The 21,076-nt window shown below is 39.2% G+C and overlaps 1 protein-coding gene across 1 annotated transcript in view; it reads right to left on the reverse strand.

Moving 5' to 3' along the window:
• SPAG17 (sperm associated antigen 17) overlaps positions 1 to 21,076 on the reverse strand; it is a 221,521-nt gene that overhangs the window by 180,115 nt on the left and 20,330 nt on the right. Inside the window, exons 2-3 of the mRNA XM_060120028.1 lie at positions 15,324 to 15,464; positions 14,634 to 14,717 (exon numbers count right to left, since the gene is read on the reverse strand). Of these exons, the coding sequence (XP_059976011.1) occupies positions 14,634 to 14,717; positions 15,324 to 15,464 (225 nt within the window). The remainder of the gene's footprint in view (positions 1 to 14,633; positions 14,718 to 15,323; positions 15,465 to 21,076) is intronic.

Here is a 21,076-nt window from a genome sequence, read left to right on the forward strand (position 1 = left end):
CCTGGAGCTTGGCAGGGCCCCCAATGATGGCTTCTTCCTTTTTGTAACCCTCACAGCATCTAAAATCTGCTTTGAAATCAAAGCAAATATTCCTCATTCTGAATTTAGACAATAGTGGTTCCCCTCCCATTATCACAAGAAATCCGAAAACAAAATTACATAATCATTTTGCTTTCATGAATTCCGTAATCACAAAACTCAGCCAACAAAAATATGATTAAATGTTTAACCCTATAATTTTTGCTTATCAAATTGACTAAGATAAAAATACAATGTTGAAGAGGGTGTGGTTAAATTGGAACTGTTAGAAGGAATGTAAATTGGCACAAATTATCTCGAATGCATTTTGACAATGTATGTCAAGAGCTTTACAAAGATTTATATACTTTGACTCAGTAATTACACTTCTTGAAATTTTTCATAAGGAAACAATCAAGGTCCTCACTATTGGTAAACAGTCTAAATTTAGCAAAAGGGGGAGTGGTTAAGTGAATTATTGAATAGAGACATGCTTTCTATTATATAGACACTGTATATGGATTTAGAAAAAGGCTAATGTCATAATATATGAAAAGGACATGATAGAAAGTATATATAGTTCCTATTTTTTAAAAAGAAGCATGCATCTCTGAATGGTGGAATAGTCTACAGATACTTAGGCGCCTAATAGTCTATGGGCTATGCTCTTTCTACATTTCCCAAATTTTCTGCAATTAACATGTACTGAATTGCTTTTTTAATAAAACAGCTAATAAATGAAATATACAATGTAAAATGCTATACAGCAATGGACTGTTATTAATAGTGCCGCCCTTCCATCCTCCTGCAGAATTTTTCCTGCACGCTGATTCTAATATCTTCACCTCTCATATTACTTTCCAGCTCAGAATTCCTCAATGGATCCCATACCGAAAGGATAAAGTGTTCACTCCTTAGCAGGGCACACCAAGCCCTTTGTGACCTAGTCTTGACACACTTGTCTGGCCTCATTCCTAGCTGCTCCTTTCACTTTCCCTCCTATCCTTCAGGGATGCCCACTATTTGGAATTTCTTGGTTATGCCGTGCTATGTCTGCCCGATTTTGCCTGGGCTGATTCCTCTGCCTAGAATCCCCCCTCCTCCTTCCTTACTTCATAAATTCCCCATTCAACTTTCTAGCCATTTTCCTAAAACCTTTCCATCAAAACTTTAGAAAGATTTAGGCATTGCTCTGTGCATTCAATGTACCCTTAACAACTTTGTTGTTATCATATGGTAATAAACTGCTCATTTCCATATCTGTCTTTTAAGTTGAAGGCTGGGATTAACTTTATGATGGGCACATGGTAAACAACCAACACAATACATGCTGAATGAAAGAATCAGCACGCAAATCACAAAGCCCTTCACAAACATCGTGCAGGTTGTCCCTTGTAAAAGGGTACCCTGTGACGGCCAGTGTGGCTGACATCCAGCCAGCCCTCCTCTTGCGAAGCCAGTGTGCTCAGAGGCTGGGAAAACACTTGGCACTAGTTCACTAATTGAGAAAGTGACTGGTGTCAGGGGAAGTGCCTGATGTGCCAGAGACTCATTCCACAGACCCATTGCACAAACGTTTATTGTGTCCAGCCAAAGTGCAAAAATCAGTGGAGTCGGTCTCCAAATGCACCCCTGGGCATGAGCAAGACTATCCACCAAGAGGGGGGAAAATATTAGACCCCCTGATTACATTTGCCTTTATTTTGTCCTTTTTAATTCTTAATTTTGAGGCTGTTCTATGATATTTGTTATATGTTCATATACACACACACAATGGACATGGAACAAACGCTCAATTTTTTTTTTTGAACTGATGGGATATGTGATCAGAATAACTTGGGATTGCTAGCCTAGAGCGCTGGGGTTTTAGTGATGAATAACACATGTCCTCTAATGCTCATGCCCTTCGCTACAAAGTAGCGGGAGGCAGATACAAACAAACGACCACAATATAACACAGCAAGATGAACTTTGCCTGTGGGAATCCAAGAAGATTTCACAAAAGAGATGATGGCATTTGAACAGGGTTACTTGGCTGCTGAATGGGAACATTTAAGTCTAAATTTTACATAATTCTATTTAACTCGGTGCACTTTGCACTTACTGAGGAAGGAGTATAAAGTGAATGAAGTGTAAAATGCCTAAAAAGGGATGAGCTAGAGCTGCTACAAAACTGTGGCTTCATCACCTAAAGGGATGGAGATACGTGTGTGTTTGCTTACGGTGCAAAGTAGACGTGATTTGATATAGAAATTCTAGATTTACAGTCACTTCATCATTCTTGATCAAGTTCTACCCCAACCTTTTATCTCCTCAAAGAAACCCCAGGTCCCAAGGGCTCTAGAGAAAATCCTAAGTTAATACCTGCCAATTCGTATTTGTATTTTCCTTATCTAATTTGGTTTATTTATTTTACAACTTTGTGCAGAGGGGTCAGGTATTCTAAGTGGGGAATGTCTTTAGCCCTGGGAATGATGTGAATGACTGATAAAGTCTAATCCAAAGTCTGAGGCCAAATGTGTGCCTGCAGAAGCCTGTGTTTGGCACAGTTCTTTTAGAAACTTTAAGACCAGGGGAAACACTTCCTCGGTAACAGCACTAGAGAAAACTCCCAGAGAGCTTGCTCCTTTGTTTAGGTGAATTACTAAGCAGGTTAAACTTAACTGTCAGCTCCTTGACTGTAGGGACTGTGTCTCAAAGAGCTTGAAGTAACAGGGTGAAGCCTGAATTTGGAGCCTGCGTTCCAACATGGGGCTCTGACGTTATCAGCTGCGGGCGCGCAAGGCAAGTCACTTAACCACTTCGAGACTCTTTGCTCGTTTGCTACATGAGAATAGTAAGATGTAAGTCAGCTTCACAAGGTTGTTGGGATCAAATCTACACTGTGTGTGAAAAGTATTTTATACTCTAAAAGGCATCTTCCAAATGTGAGTTGTTATTATTCTTGTTAATAAAGTCCCAGATAAAAGCATTGCCTGTTTGAGAAAATGTCACATGCCATAAAATACTGATTCAAAAAAGACTGACTGAGTGAATGAATGTGGAAGAGGTTTAGTTTCAACAAATTCACTCGATGGTGATGCAGAAATTGTTTCTGGGGACTCGCATTGTTAACCCGCGCCTTGGATCTTGCTAACTCCTTCCCCTACTCTCCCTGTCCAAATGAACATTCCCTCAAAGGTCCAGCTTTTATTTCTGATGAATAAACGCATGCTGATAGGATAACGGTATAATGGGTTAGCATTCTGAAAATGCAGTTTCATTTCATCTGAACCAGGGTTTTACCGACCCTGTGCCTGAACCCAGGCCTTGCGAGGGCTATTTTTGGACAGGCAGAACTTCCAGCACCTCTTATATCATATCTCACGGCAACTGCCCTCTCCACCTACATACAGGGTGGGCCTGCATACATAAAACAGGACACTAAAACCTCTTTCTCCCATCTGGTGACTAATCTTTGTCTCTACTTTCAGAAAGGGAAAGCACCATACATAGACTTTACCAATCCAATACATTTTCCTTTGCTTGCTCCAAAAAGAGGAGAAAGAGTATGTGTGTGTGTGGATATGTGTGTGTGTGTGCGTGTGTGTGTGTGTGTGTTCCTCCAATGATTAAGGAATCCTGAAATGAACCTCTATAAGAAACCCCTGACAATGTTCTGTGGATGGTTTTGCACATGGAATTGAAACAAGTTGGCAGGAAGAAGAATTCTTTCTGCATAATTCAAAGCAGACATTTTACTAGGGGAAAAGCAAATCAGAAATTTGCTGTCAGTCCTTGAAATTTTATTAGTTACAAAAAGTAATATATTAGCCCCTTGCATTAAATCCAGATAGGATCTACCCTTTTTTTTCCCACCTCTCAATGATATTCCTAAAATGAATCTTTGAGAATGTACTACAAGACTAGCTCCTCATAAATTCATAGGACTCAGCAGTGGTGGCCTGTGACTATGTTACATGTTATTAGCTTCTCCTCTGCTTCTCTGCAGCTCCAGCGATAAAGGATAATAAGACTTGAGGATAACTGAACTAATTACATGTTCCTTCCGATGAAGAGGATAATCTAATTAAATATTTCCCAATGAGTGAGTGAGCCCCGGGTGAGTTTGAGCACTGTAATCCAAATAAGTAGGAAGCCGAAAGATGCAATTTTAAAGGAAGGGGTTTATTGAACAATTTCACTTTTTCTGGGTAAGAATTTTTGTAGGACTGATTTTCTATTTTTCAAACCTCTAAACTTGTAATGATATATTTTAATATATTTTAGAAGCAATATAGAGATTATATTTTAGTTAACTTACATTATCAGGCTACTTAATTGGGTTTGAGGGGTTTTACGGCCAGTCAAGTTTGTGAAATAGAAGAATGGATGGACTTCAAAACATAATATCTATCTGAAATTCACTTATTCAAATTAATATTCTGTGAATTAGTATGCACAATAGCTTTTCAGTAAATATAAATGAATTTCTATCTAATAGTCAATTCTCTCACCTTTAGTTTGGTATTTCTTCTCCTTTCCTTGCTACCAAAGATGGAGGAATGAGTTAGAATTTCAGAAATCGAGGTCACACTAAAAATATGTAGAAGCATGAAAATTGTTACCATACTTCAATTCCAGCTACACATTCTCTCCCTCTCTGGAAGCAAGGCCATCTATATCTTTGTTGCATCTCTGACTGTTTTGGTGATGGCTCTGCCCCTCCCTCTCTCCTCTTTCCAACATACCCTGTCTGGGGACCATTACCCTTTTGGCTGAAAGTTGTGAACAATAAGTGAGGTCAGCCACAGGGCTCAATGAAGGACAGACTCAATTATAACCAAGGATTAAATCTATAACTTTTACATCAGACTTGCTACAAAGTATTAAAATGTCATGAAATAGCAGGAAACAAACATAGTATTTACAACATGACGGACTACCAGCTCTTGAGGGCAGAGACCAGGTCTAACTGAATCTTGTGCCTGCTCTCCAGCCTGTAATAGAAACTCTGTAAACTTCTGCTGAGTGAGGGATGAACAAGGATGAGTGTCTACAATACCCTTTACTCCAGGGAGATGCAAAAGGAAGATAACACAAAATAGGTTTAGAGGACTCTAAGGTATTGGTTTTTCAAACTTTTTCAGACCTATATTTACAGCAAAAACTGTTTACATCACAAACCACACACATACACACACAGTTGCCACCAACTAAATACCCAGTAAACCACTGGGTTGTGACCCATAATTAGAAAACCACCATATGGGATATGGAACCAAAAAAGAGAAAAAAGAAGGGACCAAAACTGCTAGTACCCAGGAAATATTACTGAACTACCATTGTTGAAATGGTCCAATGCGTCCTGCTTGTGGTCTTTACCAGTGATTCTCACTAGTCCTTCATTAATAAATTAGTTTTTTCAGACAGCAAACACCTCTTCAATACTTATTATGTACTAGCACCACACCAGGCACATAAAGATACAAAAAATGAAGAAGACTAAAAAATCTGACTTCCTTTTTGACATCTCTCCTCTTAGAATATCTGTCAGACATATCAAATTTAACCCAGGCCAAACTGTACTTCCATATTTCCCCCAAATTTAATCTTCTTCAGTTTTTTCTATTGGAAGATATTTTTACTGAGTTTCTCAAGTCAGAACTTTGGAATCACTCCTGAAACTCACTTCTTCTCCCTCACCCCTCACATCTCACAGTGGCATCATTATGCTGATTCTTCCTCCTTAATATACTCTGAATCTGCCTGCTCTCTCCATCTCCACCTGGGTACCCCAATGACCTCCTAACTGGTCTCCTCACTTCCATGTTTATCTCATGACCTCATCCCAATTTATATTTCACTCTGAAGTAGGAAAATATTCTGAAGAAGAGCTCAGATTGTGTCACTTTCCCCTTTAAAAGCCTTGGTGGCTTCCTATTTCCTAGGAAGTAAAAATGCAAACTCTTTCTTAACAAGGACATATTAGTTCCTGCAGATCTGGCCTCTGTCCACCTCTGTCTCACACTCTCTAATTAAATTCTAGGCACACTGGCCTTTTTCATTCCTCTGAGAGGGTGACATCTTCCACTCCTGCCTCAGACTCTTTGCATGTGCTGTTCCCTCTGCCTGAATATTTTCCCCACTCTTCTCACTTGGCCTTTTTTTCATCTTTCAGTTTATCTCCAAACACTCAGTTTAAAGTATTTTCGGGGCTTCCCTGCTGGCGCAGTGGTTGAGAGTCCGCCTGCCGATGCAGGGGACACAGGTTCGTGCCCCGGTCCGGGAAGATCCCACATGCCGTGGAGCGGCTGGGCCCGTGAGCCATGGCCGCTGAGCCTGTGCGTCCAGAGCCTGTGCTCCACAACGGGAGAGGCCACAACAGTGAGAGGTCCGCTTACCACAAAAAAAAAAAAAAAAAAAAAAAGTATTTTCCCATGTAATTCCTTCTGATTTAAAGCAATTATCACAATTTTAACTGTGTATATATTTGTTTGCTTCTCTGATTTTTGCTTAATGTCTGTCTGCCTTCCCCATTCAAATATAAGCTCTGTGAGGGCAGGATATTATATCTGTTTTATACGCTAAGATAATCTCAACCATAGATTTGGTACATGATAGACATTCAAATATTTGTGCAATGCATGAAAGTGAAGCATTTCTTAAACCTTAGTTATTGTCACTTGATCATTTAGCCAAAGCCGTGTATCTGTGCATCAATGACTGAACAGATAAACAAAATGTCATAGATATATACAATGGAATATTACTCAGCCTTGAAAAAGAAGGAAATTCTGACATATGCTACAATGTGGATAAACCTTGAAGACATTATGCTTAGTGAAATAAGCTAGTCACTAGAGGACAAATACTGTACAATTCCACCTATATGAGGTACCTAGAGTTGTTTAATTGTTAGAAACAGAAGGTAGAATGATTGTCAGGGCTGGGGGCAGGGAATGAGGAGTTGTTTACTGAATACAGAGTTTTAGTTTTGTAAGATAAAAAAGTTGGGAAGGTTTGCTGCACAACAATTTGAATATGTTTAACACTATGGAACTGTACACTTAGAAATAGTTAAGACTGTAAATTTTATGTATTTTTTTACCACAATAAAAAATTAAAAATAAAAACCCCTGCTCATAGATGTTTCTTTTCTTTCCTGCTTCTTAAAATACAAAACTGTAACAATCACTGAGACTGAGAATAGAAATTTAAAAAATAACATTAATTATAATAGCTAAATCTTATTGGACACTTACTCTAGGTCAAGAACTATGCTAAGTATTTTATATTTACTGTTTCGTTTAATCATCATTACAGCTTTATGAAGTAGATAGTATTATCAACGCTGAGTTTACAAAGAACTGAAGTACCACAGAGTTATGTAACTTGTCCAAGATTACATAGTTAGTAAGTAGTAGAATCAGCATATAGCCCAGGCAGTCTGGTTTGGATCAGTGCATCTAACTCCTGGGTCTAGGTCTCATCAAACTAGCAGAAGGCACTCTGAAAGACTCAGTCACCTTAACCATACAAATCTTAACTCTAAGAATTAAAAATTCCTGTTGACCCAAACATTTGAGCAGAAGCCACTCATGAACATGGCTCAAAAATAACTAAAATTGTTTGACACCTTCATTATCTGCTGATATACCTTCACTGTTTTCGCCTGAGTAGTAGGAAAAGTAATAACCATATCACAGAACTACTGAGAGATTTCAAGCTTAATTCTAATTACTAACAGTAGCTTGTATTCAAGAAATGTGAAACCACAACCACCACTTGTAGAATCTAAACTATTCTTAATTTTTGTGTAAAGACAAGGAGAAGGAACAAAGGCTTCCAAATCAACCAGTTACTTAAACTTCCTGAGCTTCATTTTCATCATTTGTTAATTATCTCCTGGCAAGTTGTTGAGAAGATTAGGTTAGCTAATATATACGAGTCACCCAGCACACAAAACTTGGAATAAACTAAGTGTTCAATGAATGGTAACTATTATTACCATATGTAAAGCGGGGGTTAGTCACAGTCTTAGATACAGGAATAGGATGAGATCGTCTTCATGATTCTTTCTCCAGTATCCTTCCAATCATGGTGGGAGTGTAGTGTAACATGTTGGAGAGGCTCCAAACCCAACCCAGTTAAGACAGTGATGGCCACTCTTCACTAGCTGAACCTTGCTTTATTCTTGTGGCTGCTCCTCCACTGATATCTGTGTGTCCTGGAATTCTTGACTAGATTCCTGCCTTGCCCAGCAGTTCTCCCACTGGTCAAAGGCCCTAGCCAGCACCCCAATCCTTGCACGGTGTGCATTTCGTGCTGATGAATCCCAGGGTGCTCAGCTTCAGGTACCATCCCTCCCCAGTGACTACTGGCCTCCCCCTGGACTGTTGACTATTTGCCACGTGGGCTTGGCCAGGCGCCTGTGCCTCAGGGTGGAAAAGAGCTGGGGGCACGATTTGGATGTCTCTGAATGCCTTTGCTTGAGTTGTGCTTTTCTCTGAAAACAGAACTCCAGGTTTCTGACATGAGAAGCAAACATACTGCACCCCAGGAGCCCTGACCTCCTGCTCCTCAGTGACTAGCTTGGCCTTACTTTCTCTGCTGGGCTGCTCAGGCCTCCTCCAGAAAGAGGAGGCTCAGGGTTGATAACCCATCTGACTGCACTTTTTTCACATTTCGACAAAATTCATTTGCTTGCAACTCTTCATAACCCTTTATAAACATTTCTAGCACTGTGATTTCTCCTCGTTTTCCTTTCTTTGGGTGAGAAATGCCTCCAGAGCCCAGCTTTTTACACAACAACTCCCAGATTGTTTTTATAGTCCCAACGTAGTACTTCTTTGTTACAGCTCAATATTCCTAAATTTTGTTCCAAGTCATTATTTTACATTTATAAATATCAGGTTGTATTAATTGGTTCCAGCTTTAAAAATGTTCCATCAGAGGTTATTTTCTTCTATTTTGATAGTGGTTTCTAAACCTGGAGCGCCAAGGCCCTGATGTGGGCCATGTTCTGCAAGCATCCCTGAAGGACTGATGTGGAACAGAAAAGATACTCAGACCCTGGGCCTCGCTGTGTCCTTTGAAGACTGTACTGGCCATAATAGCTTCAAAGAATTTCAACAAGTTCCTAAGACATGACCTTCCCTTTCCGAAAACCACGTTGGCCAGGCTTGTCTTAATCAAGCTGTGCTTTTCTAAGCATCCTTTTACTTGATCTCCTGCAGCAGTTTTTAATACTTTCCCTACAAGTGAAGTTAAACTAACTGGTCTGTAATTTCCTGGTGTGTCCCTAAGCTCTATGAAATAACGGCATTAGGTTGGCTACCTTCCAATTCTTCCTGACTTTTTTTGTTTTGTTTTAAAACGCAGGATTGAAAAGGCCAGAGAATGCTTCCTGTCTCGCTTTCCCTTCGTTCCTTCCATGACATACTGCTCTTTCTGCTCCCAGTAGATCTGCCATTTTAATAACTTCAAACCTCTTAAATGTGTTCACTTATTATTTGTTCCTATCTCTGAAGCATGAGTTTTCCATTTTTCATTTTGACAAGGGCCACCCCCAAAAATAAGGGTTTACAATTCTACTGAATAGATTATTAATTTGAGGCACTGTTTAAGAAATGTTTCATATTAGGAATCTGGAAAAAGGAGGCAACTAGATAATAATTAAGTCTGTGTTCTTATTTGTGAGTTATTATAAACACATTTTGGGGAAAGAGCTGAGAAATATGTCTACACACCCAGGAATAGGAACCAAAAATGGAACTATTATATCTGGGAATTCTAAAGTACTAGCAAAGTGTTTTAAAAATGTGGTGAAACTAATTTGATCAGAAGATATAAAATTTGCATCTTATATCTGTTTTAACTGCATTTGGTTCATTACTCTCATATCTAATACCATAAAAGTCTTTCCACATTTAATAATCTCCCAGAATTACCTCCCAATGGAAAAGCCCATTTTAATATATTTTAATATTTAAATAAAAAGTTTTAGTTTTTACTGAGAGGGGTAAAGAGGAAAATTAATAATTATTTGTATTTGTAAAATTGCAATGTATCACATAATCTTTAGGATTGTCCAAGTTCTTTATTGTATAGAATTGACTATTCTTTGAAGTAAGTGAGACATAAACAAGGACATAAAAAACTTTATTCTTTAAAGATGATTTTTGTTTCAGCAGACTGTTGGGTTTTGTTTGTATAGTGACCCAATTTGTCTTTTCTGAATAAGTCACAGACAGGCACATAAACCACAGCCTATGTGCGGATAGAGGCCCATCTCCCGATAAGGAGGCATGACGATCACCCTATCGAATGAGAACTACGCAGTGGAATATACAACTTTTAAGATGGCAGACTCTGATTTCAGATAAGTTGGATAAACAACCCCCTTGCCCAGCTGGTAGTTTTTTCTTTCAAATTTATCAAAACTACAATGTCAAAGTCTGAAAATTTTACATCTCTCATAGTGCTCACATACCATGTATCAGATTTAACCATAAGAGGGATAACCTTTGCATGTATGATATACTTAGACCTCTCTCATATGTAACAGTTCAGTTGGCTTTGAATAACCATTAATATTTTCCTTTTTGGGGCTTTCCTCGTGGTGCAGTGGTTGAGAGCCCGCCTGCCGATGCAGGGGACATGGGTTTGTGCCCCGGTCCAGGAAGATCCCACATGCCATGGAGCGGCTGGGCCCGTGAGCCATGGCTGCTGAGCCTGTGTGTCCGGAGCCTGTGGTCCGCAACGGGAGAGGCCACAACAGTGAGAGGCCCATGTACCGCAAAAAAAAAAAAAAAAAAAAAAAAAAATTTCCTTTTTGGTTTTGGTCAGGACTGAGTATACCTGCAAATGAACAGGTCAGATTCTCTATGTGGACCATAAAGCACACACACAAATATTTGTGCATATTTAGTGAATTAATTTAAGTGCAGCCATGAATCTTAAAGCATGGATTTTTTTTCCCAGTGTTTGAAATGTTTTCTCATAGATTTCCACCCTTAGGATCTTAAAGTTGTAATTAAGATATGTACAGGGTTTACCTTTCCTATTTCATATATATTGTACCATGTAACTACAAATTTAGTACATATGCGTTCAGTCTTCTCTCCCACTCCTATGCCTTTGCCTGAGCTGTTCCCTTCTCAGAGAATGTGCCATCTCCCACATTTGAAAGTCAAGACCTATCCATCCAAAGGGTGGACAGCTTTGAGCCCAGTGAAAGAGTACTGGGTTTGTGGTAAAGTGGAAAAATCTGAGGCTATGTATTTAACTATGGTTAAATCCAACTTCTTCAGTTTTCTAATTAGCAAGCTTCCTACCTTCTCTATGCCTCCATCTTCCCCTATGTAAGATGGGGATATATACATTTCCTTTTAGAACTGTGACATGGGTCAATCGGGATAACATGTTTAAAAGATCAAACTTGTCAGCTCCCCTTCTTTTCCAATGCCACCTTCTCCACAAAGCTCCTGTAGATCTCACACCTCCCCAATCCACCCAGGCTAACAGTAACCTCATCTTCCTTTAAACGTCCAGAACACTCCATCTCTCCCTCATAGACTTCCCTGAGTATTTTCTGCATTGTGTTACTCAAATTAACAAACATTTATTGAATACCTACTATGTGTTAGGCATATATATATATATATATATATATATATATATATATAACTTTTTCTTTTTTTTCCTAACTAGTCCTTAAGCTTCTTGACTTTAAAGTCTTTATAATATTCATATTCCCCTCCCTCTATTGTCTAGATAGTGTTTGACACCTAGTGCTTGAACAAGAATGTACTGGTTAATTGTTTGGTATTTGGTAAAACTGGTCACTAATAATTCAGGCAACATCTGTATATCCATTCTCATATGTGTACACTTCTTCAAATAGGATTGCATGGTGAAAATTATGCTTATCAGTAATGCCAGTATATGGGATCATTATCATATTCATCCTCATTAAATGCTACTACTACACCTACTACTACACTACTACTACTACTACTACTATAAGAAAAATAAAGTGATAGCTAATATTCCTTAGACTATAGGCAAAGGGGAAACTTCTCTTCCCATTCCCACATAGGTCCTTGGAGTAGTTCCTGCTAGAGCAAAACTTGTTTCCAAAAAGAGAAGGTGAAGGAACACATGGGTAGTTTTGTCTCTGTGGAATCACATTAGCACAAATCTAAGCAGATTTTCAAAGAACTGTGGTTTATAAATAAATATTCTCTCATATATACAATACCATGGCTAGATGAAATTCTAAAGTTTCAGGGGAAATTACACAATTTCAAAACGAGGCTGTGTGTACACAGGACCAAGCCATCCAAATGAAAGCTTGAGCAAATCATTGTGGAATGTGGTCTTTGCTAGCCCAGACATTTCAAGTCATTATTGGAAATATGTAATGCGGTTCTGACACTCTTTTACTACTCATGGATCAACTGCGCTAGAATGAAGTTTCACTCGAATTCTCTGCTCCTAATCGACCGCAGGCTGGGAAACCAGAAAGTCAAATTGGTTAGAACTGTGTTTAAAGTAAGAACGACGAGGCTCTGATCTAAGGCCAATGAGAGTATCCTACAAATAGAAGTCAATGTAAGTGCGTGGTCTTTATAATATCTATTTTGAGTTCTCCTTCCTCCAAAATGGAGATCTAAAAGGAAACAGAACTCTATGAATTTCCCATGTAACATAAGTAATTTTGTTGGATTCTCTTTTCTTTCCCCATCGCAGAGTTTCCTTTGAGAAGGAAAATATAAGACTTCCTAAACAGGCTCCTGAGGAATTCACCTGTGGCCACAGACCATGCAAGATTTTAAGCAGAAATAGAGTCAAGAGCCGGCTGTCTGCATGCCTGGAAAGTCCAGAGGTCCCCAAAGAGTTTGGCTTGTGGGTCTCTTTCACAGCCACACTCCTAACTGCCTTGGAGCTCTCAGTAGGCACTGCTTGTAGCTTTTCACTTCTCTTGGGAAGAGGGACCAAAACGGGTCCTAAGTGTGGAGGGACTGAGGTTGGATATGTGCCCTTCTATTCCAGATGTGCATCCTGGCCTTGGCTGATGCTGCCCAGGAACCCAAATTTGTTTTATGTTTTTGATCCATTTTTGCTACAGTGATTGACATTAATGCACGTCTGGTGCACCCCAGGTCCATCTCTGTGGTGCTCCTGCTGCCTTCCCTTTTCTTCTGGAACCATTCAGAAAAGGGTATGTGAGCGGGTGTGGGAGGCTTATTGTCCAAATGCGCCACTGGAAGAATGCAGGGGAGCCAGATGTGAAATGGACCTCCCCTGAGTGAAGGCTACGAGGAGTCACAGCACATATTGGAGAGGAATGGCTTTCTAACCGAACTCTGGATTTGTAACATCGGGCTATCCCACATCCAAGTCAAAATGCCTGTCCACATCAGACATCAAAACTGGCCCGTTATCATCTCTGATTTTCACTGAGCATCTTTGAAGAAGAAAGAGTCCTTTGGAGGCGGGGGCTAATTGATCCCAGGCCTGAGAATTGGACATGGATTTCTATGGCTACTTCAGAAGAAAACTTCCAATATTTTAAATCCAGGTACCACATAATGTTTCAACTGGGGTATGCACATGCAGGACATCATAACAAAACCTAGAAGGCTCATTATGTGACTTCATCAGCGCAGAATGAGTTTGCCATGATAGCGAGAGTAGTGTAGCAAGAGTTAATGCTATAAAATCCACAGTATTGGCAATTGTAACTAAGTCCAATGGAACTTGTTCAGATAGTACTCAGGCAACGCTACAGAGTCCATTATGAAATCACCCAAGAACCGAGACACATAAAAACTATTAGTTACCACTGAAATAAAGTACAAACAAGTTCGTCTTGAAAGATCCCAAAATCTTTATGCTTTCGGTCTGCAGAGTCATAAGATAGTGCCTGACAAATTTTAAGTGATATTCTAATTAATCACTGGATTTTTATAGTTTCTTGTAAGCTGTAAGTTGGATATTAACAAGGCAGGGTAAGAGGAAAGCCCCTGTACTGAGCCTGAGTTCTAAGTCTTTTGCACAAACCCACTGGTCAGCCAGGCCAGACTTCTGCATCTGCTAGAAATGGAATGGACCATTAATCTGAAGATTATCTTTACTTTCACAATGATTAAAGTAGAATGTAAAATGGACACAAAGTTCACAAATGGATAGAAAATTATTCCAGTTGTTCCTCTGTCATGTGCAGAAAGCACCTTCTGGGGCATTTTTACATTGTTTCTTTGGTAAAACTAACACTTTGTAATACACTAATAACACAACCTCCTTTAATACCATCACATACTCAGTAATTACCATGAAAAAGTATGATCCAACACTTTCATATATACACATTTCTGATTTATATTCTTCAGTTGGATACAGTGACAGTGTAGACAATCTGGGACAATTTTGGTCCTAAAGGGGGATTTTGTTAAAAGGGAAGCAGATTTTTTACACGCCCACCATCAGGAACAAACAGCTCCAACAATGAGTGGGGATTTGCTTTCAAAGAATGAATTAAATTTTTTAAAAAGGGACTATAAAATTATTACTTCAATTCTTGTTTTCTAAAAATTACAAAAATCTCTTCAATCAGTACATCCACCTACCTCATAATATAAGGGAGCACTACCGCCTAGAGGTTTCTTTGCCTTTTTAGATGTACTTCCAAAAAGTGCACTTGTTTCATTGATCTGTAAGAAAATTCATCTATAATCAAAAAGAAAGGCTTTCTTAAAGAATCCTTAGATATATGTAACTTTCAAATACCTCGGTGACTTGAGGGGTTGGGGAGCCTAGCAAGGAAGAGATAGTCATCAATTAGTTCAAATATTTACAGTCACTTTGGTAAGCTGTTAGTAATTATATGAGGATGTGCCATCTGACAGAACTTTTCTGTGTTATCATTCCCCTCTAACCTCTGACAGCTAGGATTCTCTGGAGGCTTCATTTTTCCAGTTAGTTATGGGCTTCCTTGGAATATTAAATAGTTTTTTCTTTTATTGTTATTGAGTCTTTTATTAAATAATTCCTCACAGAACCTAGCATGGATCCTAGTATGACCTCAGACATTTTTGTTGAATGAATGAATGTTGAAAGGGCAACATTCACTGATACAAAAAATAATCCTTCCAGATTAGAGGATTCAAATTTATTCTACCTAAGTGTTTGTCCAAAGTAATGCATCAAAACTTGCCAAACAGCCCAAGAATATGATAGTTGTATTTATTTCATTAGTTTATTCTATTATTTTAAGGAGAAAGTCTCCAAGGGGCTTAGGGGTGGGAAGAGACAGGTACCTGCTGGAGAATGTCTTGCCAGGAAACCATACTGAAGAGTCTGCGCTGAGGAACTTGGATAGCGAGGGTGAGGGCTCGAATGAGAAGTTCATCCTCAACTCGGTTTCCAACGACAAAAGCGATGGAGCTCTTCCAGTCATTCTGTGACAAAATCAGAAGGAATTAGATTCTAAGTACTCCTGGCTAGGTAATTTTGTATCAAAGGCTTCCATTGAAGAGCAGGATAATTGTCCTATAAGCCTTAAAGACAGAGTTGACCTTAGAGTGTATGTGGGTTTCTGATTCAAGCAGCCGCAAGGCGGCAGTATTGTGACAAATTTCATGCAATTTGCCCAAAAAGCAATTTTCTTGAGAGACGAGGCCTTTTATTTTAAGGAAGACAATTAAAAATTTAAAAAATGACACACTTTCATTAGAATGCTGTGCAAGAATAATTTGGTGTTGGAAGGTAATAGTTCATTCATATGTTACAAATGTACATGAAGATACAATCTCCAAGGCAGAAATCTTTGTTTTGTTTCCTGATACATCTTAAGACTCTAAATACTGCTAGGAACATAGTAGAGGCTTGATAAATATTTGTTGATTGTTGGGTAATATTGAACGAGTTGCAAAATGGGCTTTTTTATAGGAGGTAAAATTCAATCCCAGAGTTTTTGTAAAGGACAGAACGAGAACACATCTTTTCCTCCTAATGTAACACAAAATTCTCATTGCTGATCCACATATGGGTTCTTTCCACTGTCAAGAAATAGACTGCAATGTTAAACTTGGACATGAAATTCTTTGCTGAATAGTGTAAAGAAATACGTTACTAAAAAACCCTATTCTTATTCAGTAATCCCTTTCTTTCTATTATAATTTCTGTTGGGAAGAGGCAATTCTCTGGAGGAGATTAAGAATGGAATTTACTGACTTTCCCATTGTGTGGTGCTGAGGAAGGCCAAACTCATGCAAATCAGGTCTAGTGCTTTTGGACACTCACCACCTTATGGGAAGATGGACCAAGCAAACATGATACAGACAACAGGAAAGAGAGATAATAATAAGGGAGGGCACTCTGGCCCTGTGACCTCTTTAGACCTTAGTTTCTCCATTTATAAAATAAACGGGTTGGACAGGGCAGTATGTAACCTTCCCTCTAGTTCCACTCCAGAGATCTGATACAAATAGAGTAAAACTCCCCCTTGGTCAATTCCAAAACAATGTCTAAGAAGATTTGGAAAGACTTTACACAAATTTAATGAAATGCATAATTTTACATGGTTCTCTCTGGTTTCTGTCCAATTCATAGTCAGGGTAATGACAGAACTAGAGTATAGATGGGAGGAAAGACCTTTAGTACAAATTCTTCCTTACCATCAAAGTTAAGGAGGAATTTGTCCTTAAACGTAAGAATTTGTTCTTAAACTTCTCTTACTTCTCTCCATGGAAACTCACTAACCCTAACTACCTAACAAAACCCACACAATTTTCAATGCTATCACCAAAACAAAAAACACACATAAAAGCATAAAAATGTCTATTTAATCTACAAAGTATGTATTTGCGTTTGTACACGTGTACATGCATGCATGTAGGTGTGGTTCTGTGTTTCCCTCTGTTATACTGAGTTTAAAATCTTTTTTTGTTTACTAATTCACCATAGGAAGACTGAGCATCTGTTTTTCAAATAGCCTGATTCTGAAAAGCAAGTATGATATTTGTAACACAGTCTTCTGAAAAAAAATTCCATGATCACAAAATGACCCTTCCCCACACTGGATGCCTTTCTTTTCTCTTGTCTGCTCCCTCAGTCAAAACTGCAATTACAATCATCATTAAAGAACAAAAATCTTTCATTCCATAATAAAGTAGACGTGGTTCCCGAAAAGGCAATACCTTGAAGTTCCTGTCAGTTACAGTTTTCAGCACTGAAGATTTTAATGACCACCTGTACCCCCTTATCCCACTCCCTCTTGCAAATTTCCTTGCCAATATTCAAAACCTAATAGCAACAAGCAATGGCTGCCTCTCAGCTCTTTGAGGGACAATTCAGAAAGAGGGCAGCGTAATCCACCATCTACCCATTAGTATCTGGTATCCAAGATGGGTGTTGACTATTTCAGTCCAGAAAAAAAGTGGTGGTGGGGAGGAGGAGGTAGGAACTAACAATTATTGAAATCTGCCATGTGCCAGGCATACGTTATCTCATTGAATCCCTAAGTAATCCATTTAAACAGGGGCACTAATACTTTATAGATGGAAAAACAGAGGCCCAATGAAGTTAAACACCTTGTTCAAGGTCATTTTGGCAGAACTTCATGGAGACCACATACATGGCTCACAATTTGGTGATCATTTCAGAATAGTTTTGAGAGCAAGCCTTTAGGGTCAGAATGCCTTTCCATAATCCTTAAATTGCACCTAATGGCTACTTTGGCCACAGTTAACCTAATAGAAGATTTAGATCACATGTTAAAGTGTATAGAACCTTCAAAAACAGATGAATGTATTAAAACCTTAAAACCTCTAAGATTACTTTTTTTTTTTTTTTTTTTTTTTTTTTGCAGTACGCGGACCTCTCACTGTTGTGGCCTCTCCCGTTGCGGAGCACAGGCTCCGGACGCGCAGGCTCAGCGGCCATGGCTCACAGGCCCAGCCGCTCCGCAGCATGTGGGATCCTCCCAGACCGGGGCACAAACTCGTGTCCCCTGCATCGGCAGGCGGACTCTCAACCACTGCGCCACCAGGGAAGCCCCTAAGATTACTTTTTATCAATAGTCGTTTTACAAAGGCTAAAAGAGTTTGAGGGAATTTCCCAAGGTTGTCTCTCTCTTCAAGCCCGTTGCTCTTGCTACTGTGCACTCTAGGAGTGTATCTTAACATAAGATCAGTTCCTCTGATTCTTGGCACTCTACTGAAACTTATGGGCTCCCTGAGATCACCCTGAGACAGTCTGCCTGCCTTAGAGCAGGTCCAGATTTGTTCATGTTCAGAGCTCTCTACAAGGCCCATTGGGAGCTGGGCCATGTCTCCCCATTGGAAGGGGTCTCAAGAGCCCAGCCCACTTTCCCATCTGTACTCTCTAGCCCGCCAAACTCCTGCTCCAAAAGTTAGATCTATTTGGCAAAATAGGACCCATGGAGGACTCTGTTGGAGCCATGGATTAGTGTTTAATCACATTACCAGAACCCAGGGAAGCATGAAATGGACTGATCAGACAGTAATAACGCAAAGACTGCTTGCAGGGAAGGATGCGCTCACTGGCATGTTGCACTAGGGGGCAGCGAGATGCCAGGAAATGCACAATATTCTCATAACGGAGAGCAAAGTCACTTCTCTGTGTCTAACTAGGGAGACTCGTTAAGTAAATGACACTCTGCAAATACAACTTTTGAGCTTTTTCTTAGTATTTCAGGATAAGTGTAGATTCCAAGTCTCTCCTAACTGGCAGCAGTTTTAGAAATAGGAAATTATTTTGGAAAGCATTCAACCCAATTTAAATTTGGCAAAATACTATTAAAATACACCCTTCCACCCATATCCCACCCCAACATGCAGCTAAACACAGCCCTTAAATTTCAGTTCACAGGGCAGCAAGAGAAATAAATAAGTACAGAGAAAACAAATGTTGACCAGAGGGGAGAAATGAAAGCATATGGCACAGAACCTGATTCATCACACTCATGAGTCCTGCAGGGCTCCTACCTGTGTGTGAATTTGTTTAAGACAGTTCAAGAAGCTTGGGTGTAATTAGTAGCATAAGCCTAGAGAAAGAAAACATTAATCATTTTAGGAAAATTACACACTAGATGTATCAGTGAAGGAAGAGGGTTTTAGTCTGGCACACCTCAAACACCTTAGGAAATAAAATCAGCTTTCTATTGCCTGGAGACATCAACTGTACATGGTTATTGCTGAGTCTTGCCCTCTAGCAGTTATTGATAAAATCATTCAAAGGATGGAATGAAGTCGTTTATGGACACAATCCATTACCTTTTATTTACTTTATCAGCCTCAACTAATTTGAAGCCTGGCAGGAGGGCGTCCTAACCTAAACACTTACACCCTAGACTTCTATGGCAAGAAAGTACTCATGTAAATGCAGAGAATCTAGCTGGCTCACGTGAGCCCACTGTCCCAGAGACACAGGGTAGATCCATAACTATTTTTCTTTCATATACTGTAAATCCTCCAAATTTTACTTTGGTGTTCCTATATTCTAATAGAATTACTAAAACCCTCTCAAAAATAAGTGAAACATTGCACAGGGAACTTTATTCAATATCCTGTGATTAAACCATAATGGAAAAGAATATGAAAAAGAATGTATATATATATATATATGTATGACTGAATCACTTTGCTGTACAGCAGAAATTATAATAACACAACATTGTATATCAAAAATACTTCAGTAAAATAAATTGACAAAAAAGCAAGTGAAAAGTAGCTTTTGGATGATGAGAGTGAGATTGCTTCCTTCTATTAGCACAAATAATCAGCTGATACAGGGGAAGACAAGGGCAGACAAGGGTATGTCTGCTCTCTTCTGCTGCCTTTGTTAGCGTGTCAGGGGATCTGTTGCCCTGGATGATCAGAGGTGAGATTCCCACAGTCATCCACCCTGAACTGATCAGAGCCTATGGAGCTCTATGAAGCAAAAGCCCCAAATAAAATCAATGCAACATTGAAAAAGTCAGGTTCTGTCAAGAGTTATTTAATACCGTGCAGATATGCAAAGCTGTACTTTGTCAATACTCTGTTGAAAGGATAACCTTTTTGTTAAGTAGATTTACTGCCAAATGGACAGGGATTTGTGAATGTCTTTCTCATACCGGACTTTTCCTTCAAAAAGAGTCTTGGATCTCCATCAGCAAAGGAGTGTTAGTATGGGCTGTTGGCCAGCAGAAGAAATATTTTTATTACATTGAACTGGCTGCTCTAATCGTTATTTGTTAAAAAGGGATTCTAACTGTAAAATGAGTAGGAAATATGTTTTAAAAAATGGGTACACATTACGTAACAAACAAGAACAATATAAAGGACCAGGATAGGCAGTTTGACTGTCTTTACTAAATAAGCTCTCATTATAGACTCTCCTTTAATTATAGGTTCCTCACAATTTATCATAAAGACTATTCTTTGACATATCATCATCATGCTGTTATAAGTGCTCCTTATTTAGGAATTAGTTCACATGGCTGTCACATTTTCTCAACGAGATTGTAAGCTCTTTAGGTTGGAAAAATTGTTTTATGTGTTTTGCAGCTCATAGTGTCCAATAGTGAATGGAAAACATAGCAAGGCTCTCTGTGTAAATATCTGTTGTTCAACAGAGAAGATGCTTAGAATGACAATTTTGACCCTGGGAATCATAAAGCACTAGAATGTCAGGAAACTGAGCAGGGCATACATAGCCTTGAAGTCCTTCGGGAGGAAAACAGACTGTATCTGATCTAACATGGTTCACATCAGGGTCATTAACAAGGGTGTGAGGAGTTAGACCCTGCTAAACCATTCCTCTGCTAAAACATGTTTCCTGGGAGTGACTCAGACTAGCAACCAGACTGGCAACCAGGGGAATGAGGCAGCTCTTCCTGACAGTAGGGAAAAGCCAAGGACTCACATACACACGTGTTGATTATAAAACCATTCCTCCCATCTCTTTCCTTCTTCCTCCTTTCTCCCATCTCCCATCAAGAGATGATGTCCTGCTCCTTCTTCCCTTCCACCTACTGCCTACGGGCTGCAAATTCTATGATTCCTTT

The sequence above is a fragment of the Mesoplodon densirostris genome, chromosome 2, assembly GCF_025265405.1.
Source record: "Mesoplodon densirostris isolate mMesDen1 chromosome 2, mMesDen1 primary haplotype, whole genome shotgun sequence".
Taxonomy (NCBI): domain Eukaryota; kingdom Metazoa; phylum Chordata; class Mammalia; order Artiodactyla; family Ziphiidae; genus Mesoplodon; species Mesoplodon densirostris.